This window comes from Arachis stenosperma, chromosome 2 (assembly GCF_014773155.1).
Source record: "Arachis stenosperma cultivar V10309 chromosome 2, arast.V10309.gnm1.PFL2, whole genome shotgun sequence".
In the NCBI taxonomy this organism is placed as follows: Eukaryota; Viridiplantae; Streptophyta; class Magnoliopsida; order Fabales; family Fabaceae; genus Arachis; species Arachis stenosperma.
The window spans coordinates 118,555,563-118,574,572 of record NC_080378.1 but is presented as its reverse complement, the minus strand read 5'-3'; the positions used below and the strand labels follow the sequence as shown (position 1 = coordinate 118,574,572).

Genomic DNA, 19,010 nt, shown 5'->3' with positions numbered 1-19,010 from the left:
ACAGCAAAGAAAATCTTGGACAAACTTTAAGTCACTCATGAAGGCACAACCCAAGTCAAAAGATCCAGAATAGACATGATGAACAGAGATTACGAAATATGCTCAATGAAGGAAGGAAAAACAATGGATGAAATGTTTGAAAGATTCAACATTATCATCACTGGCTTGGATGCTATGGGAATCAGACATCCAAAATCTGTGCTTGTGAGGAGAATATTGAGATGTCCCACTAAAGAGTGGGAAACCAATGCTATAATAATAGCTGAGAGTAGTGGTATTGATGAAATGACCTATGATGATCTGAGAGAAAACTTACTTGCTTTTGAAAACACTTATAAAGAGAAATACAAAAAAGAAAGGAGTTACTCTCAAATCAGTCATTGAATCTCTGGATGATGAATCTAGCAATAATTTATTTGACAATGACTTTATTTTGTTTGCTAAGAAATTCAGGAAAATGATGAAGTTGAAGGAACAAAACAAAGGTGGAAGTTCAAGAAAAACCAAAGAGGGATCTGAACAAGGTGATCTGCTACAACTGTAAAGAAACTGGACACTTCAAGTTTGATTGTCCAAAACTGAAGAAGGAGGACAAACCGAAAAGAGAAAAGAGGAAAGGACTCATGGTATCATGGGAAGACTTGGAGAATGATTTGGATGACCAAAGGCGCGGTGGCGCAGCTTGCAACAATGGCGGAGGCGTACCAGCTCCCCCTCCTCGTGAGACTCTCCTCTCTCTGGCCATTGCGTTTCTCTCTCCTTTGCGAGCTCCTTTCTCTCTCTCTCTCTCTCTTCAAACCCCCATACCCGCAACCGTGACTGCAACGACAAAGCTCCCCGTCAAGCGGCAACGACAAGGTGCGGCAGCGACGAGATGTCGTCCCCTTCCTCTGTTCTATGTGTCGGGTCTTTCTCTTTCACATGCGGTGGCTTCTTGTGGTGGCGATGGAGTCCTCGACGATGGCAGTAGAAGCTCTGGCTGCGGCAGGGACGGTCTCCAGGGGCGACCGCGAGGACCGCGGGACATCAACTCCTCTTTTGCGCTTCTTCCTTTCTCCTTCCCCCATTCCCTGTTTCGATCTCCTTCTCCCTCTCTCTTCCTGATTCGCGACAACGACGGCGACGGCGACTGTGAGCCCCGCCAGCGCCGTCCTTTCCTCCCCTCTCTTCTTCTTCCCGATCCTCAGCCTCTCTGTTTTTCCTATGTGTGTGTAGCGTGTGAGATGAGAGATGAGAGTGTTTGAGTTAATTTTGAAATTAGGGTTAGGGTTGGGAAAAGGAAATAAGGGTAGTGTAGACATTTTGATAAAATTGGAGGGTTGAATAGTAATAAAAGGAATTAAATGTAAAATGTTTCAAGAAAATTTAGGACATTACAGCATCCCTTGAAGGACACAGGCACACAGCTCATATGGGGATCTCAACTAAATATTTGCTTATCCAAAGGCAGAACTGTAGACTAAGGCTGCTGACAAGCAAAGAAGGGAGTGATCGGATATAATGCGAAGTTCTTTATGAAGTTCAAGGTCCTTGAGAATGCAAAATGGAAACTCTCATGGAGAATAGGAGTCTCGTTGTGTCTGCTTCTAAAGAAGTGGTTAAGAAGCCTGATATTATGGTCACTGAGATATTTGATCCGAGTTTGAATTACAAATGTTCTTCACTCACTTATTGTGGTGTATAATTTGTGCTCTATCCTTTCGTTTGAGTACTTCATATGTCAGCAAGTAATGTGTGATCAAGTGTAAGATGGAAAGGGCTAACTTAGTTATACTGGACATAGTATCCAAATTTCAATAATAGATGTTTTAGGCCCCAGTCTTATTCCTTGATGGCAATGCCGAAGGGGGATAGAGGCTGGTCCTTGACCAAGGCCTTGATGGCCATGTCGGAGAGACCTTGGTTGAGGGTGGGATGTAAAAGATGGAAAGATGTATATTTTCAACTTAAGTTGTTCTTGTAACACAGCATGAGTAAACTCTATTTATTGTGTATTTCTATCAAAATGAAGCAAGTAATGTAAATGGTTAACAAGAATGAACAATCACTTCTTATGGTGGTTTAATTACAGCATATTTGCTCATGTTCTCTGTTCTCTTTTATGCACTGGAACACTAGTAGGAAATAAGTATGTCATAGTTTGATCCACAAGGCACCACCATTAGGCTTAATTGTACATATAAGTAAATATGATGAGGCCTGCCTGATTATATAATCAAAGTCAACAAACTTGACATTTGATGCATAATTGTATTGACAACCTAATACTATATACTATATATTGTAAATCTATTATCTCACCAAATGCTTGCTTTTGCAAGGTATAATTGAAAAACAGTGATATTATTCTTTATTAAAAAAATCAGTCAATTAAACATCAGAGAGATATTAGCAATGAGTTTTATATAATTAGTTTCTTCTTTTTATCCATCAATGTAGAAGGAGCGAAGAAAGAAAGAGAAAAGACTCAATTAGTAAACCTTCCAAGTTAAATTCTATAAAGATAATCCATGTACATAAATTCTATCCAAATTTATTGTGAAAGGACCTAAACTTCTGACCAAATTATAGCTATGCTTTTGGTTTGAAACTTTGACTAAGTTAACACTCCTAACTCCACTAGATTAGTCACAAGTTTCAGTCAATTAAACATTTTCAGAGACTTGAAAAAGTTTCCAAAAAACAAAATTCTGAATACTACAAAGACATTGATGTGCCTATGATAAAATCTAGCATGCAATTTGGTGTTTTGTACGTGCTAAATTTATAATCAATATACAAGTTTGGACAGTAACCCATCAATGTAGTCCTCTTTACAAAGGGAAGCATTACCTTTGAAGCAAGCTAAAGCATCACCTTTGAAGCAAGCTAAGCATGTTTGAAACTCAAATTTGGCTGTATTTTCTTTTCCCTCTACTTGGGACCTCATACACAATGGCTTCGTCGCAAGGGATGCGGGGGAAATGAAGGGCATCAGACCACTGATTGACGCCCTCATTCACGCTGTACATGTGAACGCTAAGGACCATCCATTCCAAGAACTCACACTCCGTTGGGAACCTCGGAGATCTACGGAGAACTCGGGAAGGACAGTTGACAACCTTCTTTGGGATGACCTGAAGAACCAACATGCAGAGGACTGGGTCCACTTTTTCTTGGTTTGCAAAGCCAGGTAACATAACAAGAAACATGCCATTGCCATCAAGATCAAAAAGAATAGGCGGATTCTCATGAATGAAGGATGGAATTCTATCTAAGCAGCCTTCAAGCCTTTGAAAGATAATGCCAGGTATTTGCCAGGATCAACCAAATCTGTAACAAACCAATACCAATATGAATAACAAAACTGAAGAGTAAAAACAACATGAAGATGCTTGAAATTAGCTGATACCTGGAATATGCACCCTTGGAGGAAAGAATTGACGCTGGCCATCGTCAGACACTATGACATAGAAAGAACGCGTAAAACTGTTGTCACCCTCACAAGTTCGCCAATCATCGAGTGGGTTGTGTGTGTCATAAGAGTGGATACAAACTCTTTCATCTTCCAAACAGGGTCGGAGGTATAGCTTACCATAGAAGTCGAACCGCGAAGTGTCAACTACCTTCCCACTACAAGGTTCACTAGGAGCAGCAGGCAAGTATTCCCAAACCTTGGTCCCGGAGCGTAGAACCGAAAAATTACGACCACTAGGACTCCACATGGGAACGTAACCACCCATCAATATGAAATAATAATCACTTCCAATTCTCTGAAGAGCATGACTCATGGAATCAAGAAACCATGGAGCATCACCGATTGATTTCAACTCCTCCAACTTCTTGTCAAGGTTTAGTTCGTAGATTCTTTTGGACAGCATAAAAGGACCACGACCGTCAGGAAATTCGCTTAAATATTGCCGACCTCCAACGAGATGAATCTTGGAATCCAACTCTACAGCATGCATCCAGGCCAGTGGAAGATCCACACTGAAATCAAACGGAATCGGAGGTAGATTTTTACAATCCACATCCTTCTCCTCCTCGGGTGTTATCAGTTTCATGGGGTCGATCCCGCAGATCCTTTTATGCATTACCACCAAAAAATATCGTTGATTCTTCTCCGCCGCCATCCCTTCCTTCTCGCAATGCAATTACGTGCGCCAGAAAAGGAGACAACCCCTAGCTGTAACTCAATTAACAAGGTCCTACAGAATCAGAAAACAAGATATCAAAATGTACGTCGCAACTGGAATTACAATCTCTTTGTCAAAATAAATCAGACAAAAACTGGCAGAAAATTCCAGTCCAAAAAATCAGAAATGTAGCCCCAACAGCGGATTTGAATATTGGTAACTGATGAAAACTTTTATAATAATTATTATTATTATTATTATTATTTATTAGAGAAAGTATAGGGAGCCGATGAAATATTTGTACAATATAAACAATTGAGGTTTAGAGAATATTAAAGATATAACCATTAGTGTTACATTTTTTCATTAGTTGAAGCTTTTGGGATGAGTGGTATCATGACATGGTATTAGAGCTTTAGTTTCAAAAGGTCATGAGTTCGATTCTTGGTGAATCCCAAAATCAGTTTAAGTTTTTGGGATGAGTGGTCTCATACGTGGAAGTCCTTTTGATGGTTTCAGTAGCTATGTTTTTTTTGTCTCGTCCCTAGCCACGAGACTTTTTATTTTTGTCTCGTCACTTGGCACGAGATATTTTTTGTTTTAGCTCCTGTGCAGTAGAAACAGAAATGAAGTGGTAGAGAAAGAAGATTACACCTAGATATATCCTGGTTCAGCTGCTAAGTGCAACATCCAGTCTCCATCACAACTATGATGGAATTTCACTATAATCATCCTGATTACAAACTGTAAAGTGCTAACCCAACTTACAAGGGGATTCCCACAGAATCATAAAACACAACATAGATGAACAAAGGAACTCTAAGTACATCTATGGCTTTTTCTTTTAATTTTGCACTCTCTGCCTTTTTTCGCTCTATGGCTTAGCTTTTTCATACAAACCTCACTGTTTGCCTTTTTTCATGAGACTCAAGACATGACAAAATTAAACAGAAAAATACTAAACAGAATACTTTGAAGGAAAAGAAAATATGTAAGCTTAGGTAGATATGAGACTTCTGTGCCTTGTACTCTCAAACTTTCTCCTTGAATCAAACCGTGACTGTTCATATCTTTTATAGAGAAGAGAAACCTTCACAGTTGAAAAAAAAAAAAGCTTAACTTCTTTTCCTTCAAAACAGAACCGGTTCGGCCACAGAGAAAGAAGAGGTAACTCATGCAAAACCCAACATGCAAATACCTCTGGTTCTTCCTTGGTCATCACTCTTCATCAATCCGAGCGCTCCATCCTTGGCTTGCTCTCCAAAATGGATTTCTAGCCCTTGATGCTTCATGATGATGATGGCTTCATCTGCTCCAATCTCTGCCTCTTCCATCACTTCGCCACTCTAGCTACTTCCTGTGGTGGTTGAGCAGAATCAAAGACAAGCTATGCCTCCAAGGATCTACTACTTGCTGGCCGAATCTTTTTCTTTCTTTTTGAGTATGAAGAGCTCGAGATTACCTCACCAAATCTTACCATTTTTTGTGATAATCTCAGCCACAGCATACTTTTATTTTGTTATGTTTTCTTGCCATCATCATGATGGTTTTGAGACGTGATTTTCTTTCCTTTTGGTAGCTTGAAGTAGCTTCCATGGCTTCCTGGATATTGACCGAAGGAAAGAGAGAGATGAGAGAATAGAAAGTGTAGAAAGAGAAGCAATCAAGTATTTTTGAACAATTAAACTAAAGTGAATTAATTTATCTCCCTTTCTTTGCTATTGATAGCGTGCAGCACTATGGCAATCAATCAACTCAACTGCAAATTTCTCTCTCATATTTCCCATGCAATAAATAATAATTGAATGTATTTTGGAATCCATCACATGGTAAAATTATTGGATCGTTGGAAGCAATGAAGCTTTGTTTTCTTTGCTTCAAGGTTTCGGACCAAACATGCTTGCCTTCAAGCAATTCTAGTTTGGGCTTGTAACAATGATAATCAAAACTGGCCCAAAAATATTTCAGCCATGTGATCCGATGGAAGGCATAGAGCAAATGATAACATTAGCAAATGATAACATTTGCTTTTCTGATGAATTATTTTCGGATCATGCATTGGCTCATTAGCAAAGATATGAAATTGGGCTTATGATAATCATTCAATCTGGCCCAATAAGTATCACAACAATTCAGCCACACTTATTATATATTCTTGCATCAAACCAAAGCTGAATATAATTGGGCTTGCACCAGAATTTTATTTTTGGCCCAATATTAAAATCTGCAACAAAATTATTAATCAATATATGTTAGTTAAAAATTCAATTAATAATTTTGTAATTAATTATCTTAATAATGTTTAGTCATCACAAATATTAATTTAGAGTTTTCAAACTCATCACCTTTGTTGGCTAAACGGTGTGAGATGAAGGACTGGCATTTCCATAAAATCAATGGCTGATTTAAGACCTGGAAACAATTTTTTCTCTAATCTGCATATGATTTCATCTGCTACAAACTGAGGAGACTGGATGAGCTTAGCTGTAAAATCATGTAAATTTTGTTTTAGATAAATCAATGATCTTGCGTGAACTTTCCCTGGGTGGAAAATCATCATTAGAGGCTGAAAGAAATAGCTTACTTCAACCAATATAAAAGATTTAAAGCTTTTGCAATTATCACTAGTGTCATTTTCTTTTCGAGGAATCCGTCAACAATAAAACAAAAGAAAAGAGAACAAAATATTAAATTGAAATAATATATGATATTTTGCAACATATGAAGCACTGGAAGATACCTCTGAACAGCATTGTAGCTGAATATTCAAAAGGAATTTCCGAATCAAGCTTGGAAGAAGCACCCAATTTCATCATCTCCCAACTCCATGCAATGATTAAATAGTCTTGATGCATCAAAAGCAAAACTTTAACTGCAGATTTTTATCTTGTTGGCTCCATGGATAAGCTGTATGAGAATGCATAAAACGTTAGCTGTGTTGGTGAGGAATGATACAAGACATTAATAAGAATGAAGCGTACGAATATTGTAACGCAGACGAAGAACGGAAAACTAGTGAGTCACTTTATATGCAGCGTGAAGTTTTTGGATTACCAAATCCATCTGTTATCTGTTATCAACTTGTATGAGTTATATATTTGACCTTCGAATTGCATAATAGTTGTGCTGCAACTTCATACGTTGTAAGTAAACAATAAAAACAAGAAAGCTTTATCCCACTAGCCTTATTTCTATGCATGTGAGGGGTAACAGCACTATCATTAAAAAAGTAAAAACTGAATAGTTTTGAATACTGGAGCTAGTTGCTGACATAAGCATGGGTGCTATTATGTATTAATGTTTGAATTATCTGTTTATATGGAGAAAACACTCTCTTAATAATGCATATAACATTTCTTTTTTAGTGTATGATTCCAAGTTATGTAATATTATTGTGTGTATGTTCTTTTTGAAATTGTAAGGCCCCATTGTAGGTAGGGACACCAAAGACACACCGGCGGTACCTAGCTCATGTTGATGGAACTTATGGACCAATGCCTCGCAAAACTCCAAAGGGATTACTGGGAATGCCATTCAATACCACAGTAAGTTTTTACTTACTTCTGAAAGTTAGTAATAGGTTCGATTCTAGAACAATCCATTATACTCGTAGAACAGAGTGATTAAAGTAAGTTGTATGTTAATTAAACCTTCAGGGCGTAAATGGTCTTTACTGTGTGGGTGATAGCTGCTTCCCTGGACAAGGTGTTATTGCAGTTGCTTTCTCAGGAGTCATGTGTGCTCATCGAGTTGCTGCAGATATTGGTAAGCTAGAACTTCCCTTTGAAATTGAATATACAATGACTCAGTGAGTTTCACATTTTCTACTATGCTTTTCGAATTACTACCAATAGAATTTATAGTTGCATCTTGGCTCATGTTAATTTTAGACTTTTAGTACACATCGTGAGAAAGAGATAACAGAATCAGGATATAATTTACTGATTTTGATATTATGTGTTTTTTTGGTGTGAAGGAAGAAAAATTAGGGAACAAAGGCTAACAGTAATATGCAGTCTACTTTTACATTGAAGTTAAACTCTTGAAATGTAAGAAAATGGGAAGACAAGATACCGTGTCTTTGTTATATATATATATATATATATATATATATATATATATAAAGGGATAATATGAAACATTTTCATATATTCTAAACAGTTTTTTTTTTAAATTTAAATTTTGTTCTTTTTTTTCTCACGAAATTTTATAAAAGCATAAAACACTAGAAATAAAAATAGAAAATGGAAATAGACATTGGAATGTGGCTTTTCTGTTGCTTGGATTTTCGTACCTTCATCTTGAATCTGTTTTTCAAGCAGGGTTGGAGAAGAAGTCACCAGTTATGGATACCATGCTGCTTAGGTTGCTTGGTTGGTTAAGAACACTTGCATGAGGCATAATATAGTTAACATCTTAGATTATCATAACTTCTGCATCAGCTCAATTTTCATTATAGGATTGCTTCACTGAAGAACAAGACAATAAAAAAGTGTATATTTGTTGTTGTATTATATTGGGGATGGAGGGATTTGCTGTGAAGTGTAAAATGTAAATGATCAATGTATGATTGATAAAGTCTTCTTCATAAAGGTTATATGAAGTGCTTTGTCAAGGTAGTTCAATGCTAAGAAGAAAAAGGAAAACATAATGTTGGAAGAGCTTGCCTCTATAGTGGATTAACCCAACTTAACTAAGATCAATCAGATTTCAGTGTAATAATCAAATTTATGCAGATAATAATAACACAAGTTGTTGAAAGAAAGAGACCACCTGATGAGACAATATGATTAACCTTTTAATGCATTAATAGGATCAAATAACATCAATTTCGACGAACAATTTAACTGTCTCAACTTAGTTTAGTATGAAGAATAAACTTCAAGCAATCAAAGTTGCATTGCACTATTTATTTATTTTTTTATTTTTTAAGTTTGAGATGAATAAATGGCCACAGTTATTGGAGGGTGAAGTTGTTAAAAATTCCATTACTTGTTTTGAAAATTCTTGGACAGAGTGAATGAGACATAATATGTAGTCCAATTGCAGTCACATACACAACATTGATATATATGATCATGAATGTTTTTGAAGTAATATATATTTTTTCCTTTGATTTAAGGTAATGGAGGTCAATTATTGAGATACAAAATGAATAATGGAAAAGGAAGATGGGACCTAAGTGCTTTGTCCTATATATCCAAATATTCGTTTTCTTTCTTGTTCATGGATTACCAAAGGAAAAGGAAGAGATAAAGATCACAATGGAAAGGAAATTTAGTCCATTAATCATTTAATTGTTGCGTTAAACATGCTCTTATAAGCTAAGGTGTAATTGAATTACAAAAGTGTCCAACTGCCAAAAGGGACATGCAACTCCCTCCAATGACTAGACTCTTATCTGATGGCCGATGAATTGCAATTTATTTTTTTGTTTTTTGTCTTTTTTTTATAACAATCAAATAAACAAACTTCGCGGAAAGAAATAATATGTCGAAATAAGATTAGTGAGAATAAAAAATTCTCAGCTACGGATAATAATTGTCCTCTGAAATCAGTAAATTATTGAAAAGGAAACATCATTTAGTACCTACCCCATGTGATTTTCTCCGAAGACCATAAACCTCATCAAGTCAATATTGCGAACCCTTTCCTCACCCATCACCTTTCTTTTATCCCATCTGATCTGCTTCACTTGAGATTCAACCATGGCTGAAAAACTTTATGGTGGAGCTTACCTCTCTCCCTTTGTTGATACTGTTTTGGACAACATGTCTTCAATACTTGAAGAAGACGACTCTTTCCTCGAAAGCAACAACTTGCTTGGAAGGTTACAGAATTGTCTGTATGATGTTGCACCTGTTCTTGATGATGCTGAGCTGAAGCAGTTCACTGACAAGAAAGTGAAGAAGTGGCTTGTTGATCTTCAAGATGCTCTCTTTATGGCGGATGACTTACTCGACGAACTCTCCACTAAAGCCGCTATTGCTGCCACTCAAATGGATCCAGGTAACTCTTCCTCCTGGTCTCGCCTTGTTGATTCATATATTGAGGATACTGGTGACATCGAATACATAGTTCGAAGACTAGAATCTGCTGTAGCACGCAAAAATTATCTTCGTTTGAAGGAGACCGCAAAGGTGGACATGTCATGGAGAATTCCATCCACATGTCTTGTTGAACCATCGGAGATATGTGGCAGGAAAGAAGACAAGGAGGCCATACTGAAGCTGTTGTTGGATGATGATGATGATGCTCATGGTGATTTATCTGTCATTCCCATTGTGGGCATGGGCGGAATAGGAAAGACTACTTTGGCCCAATTGCTTTACAATGACGATAAAATGAAGGGGAATTTTGATTTTCGAGGTTGGGTTTGTGTGTCCGAAGAGTTTGATGTCACTAAGGTCACCAAGACTATAATTGAGGCAATAACAAAGAGTCCTTGTAACTTGAATGATTTGAATTTACTTCAACAGGAATTAAAAGAAAAATTGTCAACGCGGAAATTCTTTGTTGTCTTTGATGACGCATGGAATGAGGATTATGAAGATTGGAATAGGCTTCTAAAACCTTTTCAGAATGGGGTTAAGGGGAGTAAAATTCTCATAACCACTAGAAGTAAAAAAGTGGCTTCTGCCGCGCAAACGGTTTCACCACATGAACTAAGTTTATTGTCGGATGAAGATTGTTGGCTAGTATTTTCAAAACATGCACGCCTTTCCACTGACTCTATGGAAAATCCAATTCTGAGAAAAGTCGGCAAAGATATTGTAAAGAAGTGTGATGGATTGCCCTTGGCAGCTCAAGCCCTCGGAGGCCTATTGCGTGGAAATTCTGATGTCGAGTATTGGAAGCATATATTGAAGAGTGAGGTATGGAAATTCTCCAATGACAAGATAAAAGTTGTTCCGGCTTTAAGAATCAGTTATTATTATCTTCCTTCATGTCTGAAAGAGTGCTTTGTTTATTGCTCGTTGTATCCGAAGGATTATGAATTTGATAAAGATGAGCTCATCTTGTTATGGATGGCTCAGAATTTTTTACAACCAACTGGGAGAAACACTTTAGAAGAAGTTGGTGATGAATATTTCAATGAATTAGTTGCGCGATCATTTTTGCAACCTCATAGTACTCTGACAAATATATTTGTGATGCATGATCTCGTACATGATTTGGCACTGATGTTTGGTGGAGAATTCTATTTTAGAGCGGAAGAGCTTCAGAATGCAGTTGAGGTTGATATTAAAACTCGTCATTTGTCCCATAATGCTAAAGGCAATTATCCAATCTCAAAACTGTTGGGAGTTTGTGACAGAATAAAACATACAAGAACATTTCTTGAAATCAATCTGGAATGGGGGATTCCATTCAACATGGAAAACGCACCTTTCATGTTGTTGTCACAGTTGAAGTACCTGAGAGCCTTGTCGTTCAATAGCTTTCCTCTAGAGTCTGTACCTGATTCAATAGGTGAGTTGATTCATTTGCGTTACTTGGATCTGTCCGAGACCTACATTGTTACATTGCCGGAGTCATTGGGTAACCTGTATAACTTGCAGACCTTGAAGTTGTATAGGTGTAGAAATCTGAAAATGCTACCTGTTTGCATGAAAGACCTTGTCAATTTGCGCCATCTTGATATTAGAGTGACTCAGTCATTGCATGAGATGCCGAAAGGCATGAGCCAGTTGAAAAATTTGCAGTTTTTAAGCGACTATGTTGTTGGGAAGCGTGAAGAGAACAAGATCACAGAATTGGGAGTACTTGCAGATCTACAGCAATCAATTTCCATTGCCGGTTTGGAGAATGTGGTGAACAGCAGTGAAGCTTCGATGGCAAGAATGTTTGATAAGGATGGCATTTGCTCTTTGGAGTTGAGTTGGTCGCCAGATGAAGATGAGAATGAAGTTGATTCCCAAATAGAAAGAGATATACTGAACGAGTTACAACCTCATTGTAATTTGAAAAAACTAGAAATCGAGGGTTATAGGGGTACAACCTTTCCAGATTGGTTGGGACATTCTTCCTACCACAACATCACCAGAGTAAAACTGGATGGTTGCAGGAATTGTTGTATGCTTCCTTCACTTGGACAATTGCCCTCTTTGAAGCACCTTGAAATTGGATTTTTTGAAAGTCTGGGGATTGTGGGTGCTGAGTTTTACTTTTACGAGAACGATGAATCTTGTGTGGAGACACCACCATTTCAAAAGCTTGAAACTCTTTTGTTTAAGTCAATGCCTTGCTGGAAGGAGTGGCGTTCATTGGTGTTCAATGCATTTCCTCGACTTAGGGAGCTTACCATATGGAAGTGTCCGTCGTTGAGAGGAGATTTGCCCATTCATCTATCATCTTTGCAATCACTTAAGATTGAGAAGTGCGATGAGCTGAGTTGTTGTGTTCCAAGGGCTCCTGCGATTACCACTCTTTCAATTTCAGGAAAGCATCTAGTGGGGTCCGTGGTGGAGGCCATTACCAACACGCAACTCACTTGCCTCACTTCTCTACGCATCTCAGATTGTTCCTCCCACATATGGTTTCCAGTGAGTGCTATTCCCCCATCACTACAAGAGTTGTGGATACGGGATTGCAGAAAATTAGAATTCGAAATGGATGGCCAACACCACTCACTTCAGGAACTATACATACGTAGCAGCTGTGATTCACTTGCGTCCTTCTCCTTGTTGGATTCCTTTCCGAATCTCGTGCGTATTCATATCAATTACTGTGGAAACATGGAGTCTATTGTGGTGTCACGCTCTCTTTCATGTCTCCGTTATTTATGGATCAACCATTGTGGGAGTATGAAATCCGTGTCGACGATATGGATGGCAGCACCTCAGCTAGAGCATCTCGAATTAGTGGGTTGCCCAGAGATCGATTTGTCTGCTCCAGGGGTTCCACACCGTAGCCTCAGATATCTTGGAATCAGCTACTGCGAGAAACTAGTGAGCACTGCAGTTTTCATGAATTCACAATTTCAAGGGCTTATTCATCTTTCGATTGAAGGTGAATATAAGGAGAGTGTGAAGTGCCTCCCAAAGGAAGGTTGGTTGCCTGCCTCACTTGAGTCTCTGGAACTCAAACGCATTAAAAGTGTGGAGACGTTGGAATGCAAGGGACTTGCCCACCTCACCTCCCTCCAACATTTAACTATTAATGAATGTCCCAAGTTGGAGAATATGGAGGGTGAAAAGCTGCCTGCCTCTCTAACACAACTCAACATCTGGGGAAGCCCTTTGCTGGGCAAACGGTGTGAGATGAAGGATCCACAGCTTTGGCCCAAAATCTCCCACATCCCTGCCATTCAAGTTGATGGCAGATGGATTTGGTAATCCAACAACTTCAACAGGTACATACACAACATTGTTTTCTGCACTAACATTTATACTCTGCATATAAAGTGACTCACTAGCTTTTCATTCTTCATCTGCTTTACAACGTTCTTACTCCACATTGTTCATCAAGAGTATTCATTCATTGCAGTACTCTTACATCCTTTGATACTTCTTCAGACCCTTAGGCATTGGAGTTGGGACATGATGAAATTAGGTTCTTCTTCCACCCTTGATTTAATATTCCTTTTGAATACTCAGAAAGAATGCTGTATCTTACAGTGCTTCATATGTTGCATACCATCAACTATGCCGCAAAGTATCGTATATTATTTTGATTTAATATTTGTTCTCTTTTCTTTCGTTTTATTGTTGATGGTTGATGGATTCCTCAATAAGAGAATGACGTTAGTGGTAATTGAAAAAACTTAGAATCCTATATGATTGGCTCTAAATTCTTTTATATTTCGTTGAATTGTGCTATTTTTTTGAGCCTTTTTTACCAAAAGAAAGTTCATGCAAGATAATTGATTTATCTAAACAAAATTTACCATAGTTTATGGTTGAAAAATGAATTGTGCTTTTGTTTTTCTGATATGTAGATAAAGTGTGGGTATAATCTAACTCTTCATTGCACCATTCGTTACATGAACGGTTTCTATTCTCATATAGTTTTTGTTTGGAGCTAGAGAGTACTTCTTGTGTGCCAGATGTAAGGGTGGTATTTTCAGTGGTGTTATGAACTAATAAACACCTGCATTGCATTACTTCTTTCATGTATCTTCTTTTTTTTTTTTTCCCAACTTTTGCTGCTGACAACTTATACATTGAAGTTTATTACAACAATGACTGCTTTTTCTTTTGTTCTGTTGATAAGATGATGAAATCTACCGCGAGGAAAGTGTACAGTATACCCTTGAAGTATACCAGCTCATATGGGAAACAATTCAATATTCGCTTATCCAAAGGCAGAACTGAGATTGAGGCTGCTGATAAGCAAAGAAGGGAGTGCTCTGATATAGGCATCACAATTGGTGCAACAATTTGAAGTTCTTTATGAGGTTCAAGATCCTTGAGAATGCCAAACGGACACTCTCAAGGATAATAGAAGTCGCGCTGCGACTCCTTCTAAAGAAGTGGCTAGGAATCAGTAAAGAAACTTGATATCATGGTCACTGAGATCTCCATTGATCTGAGTTTGAATTACAAATATTGTTCACTCACTGTTTGTGGTGTATGCTTTCCTTTCCTTTAAGTACTTCATAGTTCTTATGTTAGTAAGTAATGTGTGATTAGTTGTAACATGGAAAGGGATAACTTAGTTGTACTTGAAGAAGAGAGTATTCAATAAATAGTAGATGTTTTTGGCCCCAGTCCTATTCCTTGATGGCAATGCCGAAGGGGGATAGAGGCTGGTCCTTAACCAGGCACTTGATGGCTATGCTGGAGAGTCTTTGGTTGGGGGTTATTTTTCAAAAAAGAATAAAAGGTGTAAGATGGAAAGATGTTTATGGTTAACAAGAAGTCAAGAATGAAGAATTACTTCTTCCAGTGGCTTAATTGTGGTTTATTTGGCCATGTTCTTTGTTTTCTTTTATGCACTGGAAATAAGTAAGATTGCCTACTTTTCCTTAAAATTATTATACTTGATCAACTGAATGTGTGGTGAGACACCAAAAAGAGAAAAAAAACCGAATGTGTGGTGAAAACCTGCAAATCTTATTTGGGTTATGATTATAATAAATTCTCTTATTCTAACATAAAAAAACCATTTAGTTTCTAAATTTAAAAAGAATGGTTAGAAAAGATCTTGTTTACATGATGAAGTTACGGGTGCTGAAAACCACGACATAAAAACAAAAGGAAGAGTTAAGAGAATGAAGTGGGAAAATCTTATTGAAGATAAAATATTAGGAGGCTACTCAAATAAAGATGCTAAAAACGTCTTTTTTTAAAGATGTTTTTATGTTGTATTTTAATTAGTTTCTGTATAAGTTATTCGGTGTTCCTCATCACATATTATTAAATTCCTCAAAAGATTTTCTTTCCAAAAATAATAAAAAATATTTAATTTGGACTAAAACAAAAAAGGTAATAAATTAACTATTAATTTTTTTTAAAAAATTATTTACATAAAAAAATATATCACACTCATCAATATATATATATATATATAAAACAAGTTCAAACCTCTTAAAATTTTTATAAATAAAAAAATAATTAATTTATATTCGTACAATATATAAAATAATTACTATATTATTATTATATTATAGATTAAAATTTACTAATTTAATTTTTTTTTATTTTTAATATAAGCATTAGAAATAAATAAAATTTTTATAACTAAATATAGTGTAACAAACTATATATAATATTAATTAGTTCTTAAAAAATTCTAAGAAAATAATTTCTTTCATTTTAGTAAAATAACTATTTATTAAAATAGATAAATTAATTATTTTCTTCTCATATACAGTTTTTTTAAGACATAAAAATAATTAATTAGGACATTGATTAAGATAATTAAAGTCACTATTTCATTAAATTTTTAATTTAAAGAAAAATTCTAGTTAATTTTGGTATAGAAATTTCGAATTTGAAAACATTGATAAAAATTATGTTGAATTTTGATTTATTTGATTCTCATTTAAATTAATCACTACATAAGTTAAAGTTCTATTTTGAAGTTATATTCGAGCTTTAATATGATTTTTAAAGTTTCAATTTACTTAGTTTAATTTTTTAACTTAGGTATCTGTGACTCATATTAGGATTTTAAGTGTTTAGTTGAAAAAAAATAAGATAAAAAATTTTAATTGTCACATCAAATAGTCGCTAGAATGTATAATGTAGCAGTCGTTAGTCCATCTCAGCATGTCGTTAACGATTTTTGTGAGACAATGACCAAAATAAGATTAAGAACCAATGTGAGTCATAACTATTAAGTTGGGAGACTAAATTGAGTAAATCGAAATTTTTGAAATTAGATTGAAACATAGTTGTTAGAACCGAACCAGTAATCGAACGGGCCAAACTACTGGTTTATTGGTTTATTGGTTCAACCGATAAATCACTAGTTGAACCGATAAAACCGGTCACACGTAAATATAAATTATAAAATAGTTAAAAATTTAAAATTAAAATTTGAAATACATATCTTCACTAAAATTTTATGAAGAATCAAGTCTCAACTTCTAAAAATAACTGATATAATAAAACCATAAAATTTTAATACTACAATAGTATCTTATTTTGACATAATAAAAAATAATTAATTCACAAAGCCTATCATCTAACTATAATATCAGTAAATTTTAACACTAATATCAAAACAAATAACCTTAATCACAATACTAGCAATAAAATAGATAAAGTAAATTAATAAATTTTTAGTGGCTATGAGATGCCGAAAGGCATGAGCCAGTTGAAAAATTTGCAGTTTTTAAGCGACTATGTTGTTGGGAAGCGTGAAGAGAACAAGATCACAGAATTGGGAGCACTTGCAGATCTACACCAATCAATTTCCATTGCCGGTTTGGAGAATGTGGTGAACAGCAGTGAAGCTTCGATGGCAAGAATGTTTGATAAGGATGGCATTTGCTCTTTGGAGTTGAGTTGGTCGCCAGATGAAGATGAGAATGAAGTTGATTCCCAAATAGAAAGAGATATACTCGACAAGTTACAACCTCACACTAATTTGAAAGAACTAGAAATCCGGGGTTACAGGGGTACAACATTTTCAGATTGGTTGGGAAGTTCTTCCTACCGCAACATCACATATCTAAGGCTGGATGGTTGCAGGAATTGTTGTATGCTTCCTTCATTTGGACAACTGCCCTCTTTGAAGGGCTTAAGAATTTCAAATTTTGAAAGTGTGGAAATTGTGGGTGCTGAGTTTTACTTTTACCAGAACGATGAATCTTGTTTGGAGACTCCATTTCCAAAGCTTGAAAGCCTTTCGTTTTCATCAATGCCTTGCTGGAAGGAGTGGCGTTCAATGGAGTTGAATGCATTTCCTCGACTTAGGAAGCTTACCATAATGGAGTGTCCGATGTTGAGAGGAGATTTGCCAAATCAACTTCCATCTTTGCAATCACTTTGGATTGAGAAGTGCGTTGAGGTGAGTTGTTGTGTTCCAAGGGCTCCTGCGATTACCACTCTTTCAATTTCAGGAAAGCATCTAGTGGGGTCTGTGGTGGAGGCCATTACCAACACGCAACTGACTTGCCTCACTTCTTTATGGATCTCAGGTTGTTCCTCCCACATATGGTTTCCAGTGAGTGCTATTCCCCCATCACTACACCGCTTGACGATTCAGGAATGCAGAGAATTAGAATTCGAAATGGATGGCCAACACCACTCACTTCAGGAACTATACATACGTAGCAGCTGTGATTCACTTGCGTCCTTCTCCTTGTTGGATTCCTTTCCGAATCTCGTGCGTGTTGAGATCATGTACTGTAGAAACATGGAGTCTATTGTGGTGTCACGCTCTCTTTCATGTCTCCGTTATTTATGGATCAACCATTGTGGGAGTTTGAAATCCGTGTCAACGATATGGATGGCAGCACCTCAGCTACAGCGTCTCTCATTAGTGGGTTGCCCAGAGGTTGATTTGTCTCCTACAGGGGATGGGGATCCACACCGTAGCCTCGGATCTCTTGAAATCAGCTACTGCGAGAAACTAGTGAGCACTGCAGCATTCATGAATTCACAATTTCAAGGGCTTATTGATCTTTGGATTGAAGGTGAATGTGAGAGTGTGAAGTGTCTCCCCAAGGAAGGTTGGTTGCCTGCCTCCCTTGAGTCTCTCACACTGGAAGGCATTAAAAGTGTGGAGACGTTGGAATGCAAGGGACTTGCCCACCTCACCTCCCTCCATGAATTATCTATTTATGAATGTCCCAAGTTGGAGAATATGGAGGGTGAAAAGCTGCCTGCCTCTCTAATACAACTCAGCGTCAGTCGTAGCCCTTTGCTGGGTAAACGGTGCGAGATGAAGGACCTACAGCTTTGGCCCAAAATCTCCCACATCCCTGCCATTCGAGTTGATAATAGATGGATTTGGTAATCCAACAACTTCAACAGGTAACTCTTTCTCTCTCTCACAACGTTATTCTGTATTTCCCCAAATACATTTGTTTTCTGCACTAACATTTATACTCTCTCACAATGTTGTTCTTACTCTACATTCTTGTTAATGTCTTGTATCATTCCTTACCAACACAGTTAACATTTTGTACACTCTCACACAGCTTATCCATGGAGCCAACAACATAAAAGTCTGCAGTTAAAGTTTTGCTTTTGTTGCATCAAGCCTATTCACTCATTGCAGTACTCTTACATGCTTTGATACTTGCTTCAGACCCTTAGGCATGGGAGTTGGGACATGATGAAATTAGGTTCTTCTTCCAACCTTGATTTAATATTCCTTTTGAATACTCAGAAAGAATGCTGTATCTTACAGTGCTTCATATGTTGCATACCATCAACTATGCAGCGAAGTATCGTATATTATTTTGATTTAATATTTGTTCTCTTTTCTTTCGTTTTA

The 19,010-nt window shown here is 36.8% G+C and overlaps 2 protein-coding genes across 3 annotated transcripts; both read left to right on the top strand.

Annotated features, from left to right (window-relative positions):
* The first annotated feature begins 9,654 nt into the window (after nt 1-9,654).
* On the top strand, nt 9,655-14,912 carry LOC130961346 (putative disease resistance RPP13-like protein 1). Of its 2 annotated transcripts, XR_009079512.1 has the most exons (3): nt 9,655-13,470; nt 13,605-13,670; nt 14,331-14,912. XR_009079512.1 is itself a non-coding variant. In XM_057887180.1 (2 exons), the coding sequence occupies exon 1, from the start codon at nt 9,824-9,826 to the stop codon at nt 13,451-13,453; it is 3,630 nt and encodes a 1,209-aa protein (XP_057743163.1). In that variant the 5' UTR covers nt 9,656-9,823; the 3' UTR covers nt 13,454-13,470; nt 14,331-14,912. The 2 variants fall into 2 exon arrangements, 1 of the variants encoding a protein (XP_057743163.1); XM_057887180.1 differs by lacking the exon at nt 13,605-13,670 and having other exon boundaries at nt 9,656-13,470.
* A 1,947-nt stretch (nt 14,913-16,859) lies between these two features.
* LOC130963599 (putative disease resistance protein RGA3) lies at nt 16,860-18,527 on the top strand. The gene has a single exon (XM_057889700.1). The coding sequence runs from the start codon at nt 16,860-16,862 to the stop codon at nt 18,525-18,527; it is 1,668 nt and encodes a 555-aa protein (XP_057745683.1).
* The last annotated feature ends 483 nt before the right edge of the window (nt 18,528-19,010 follow it).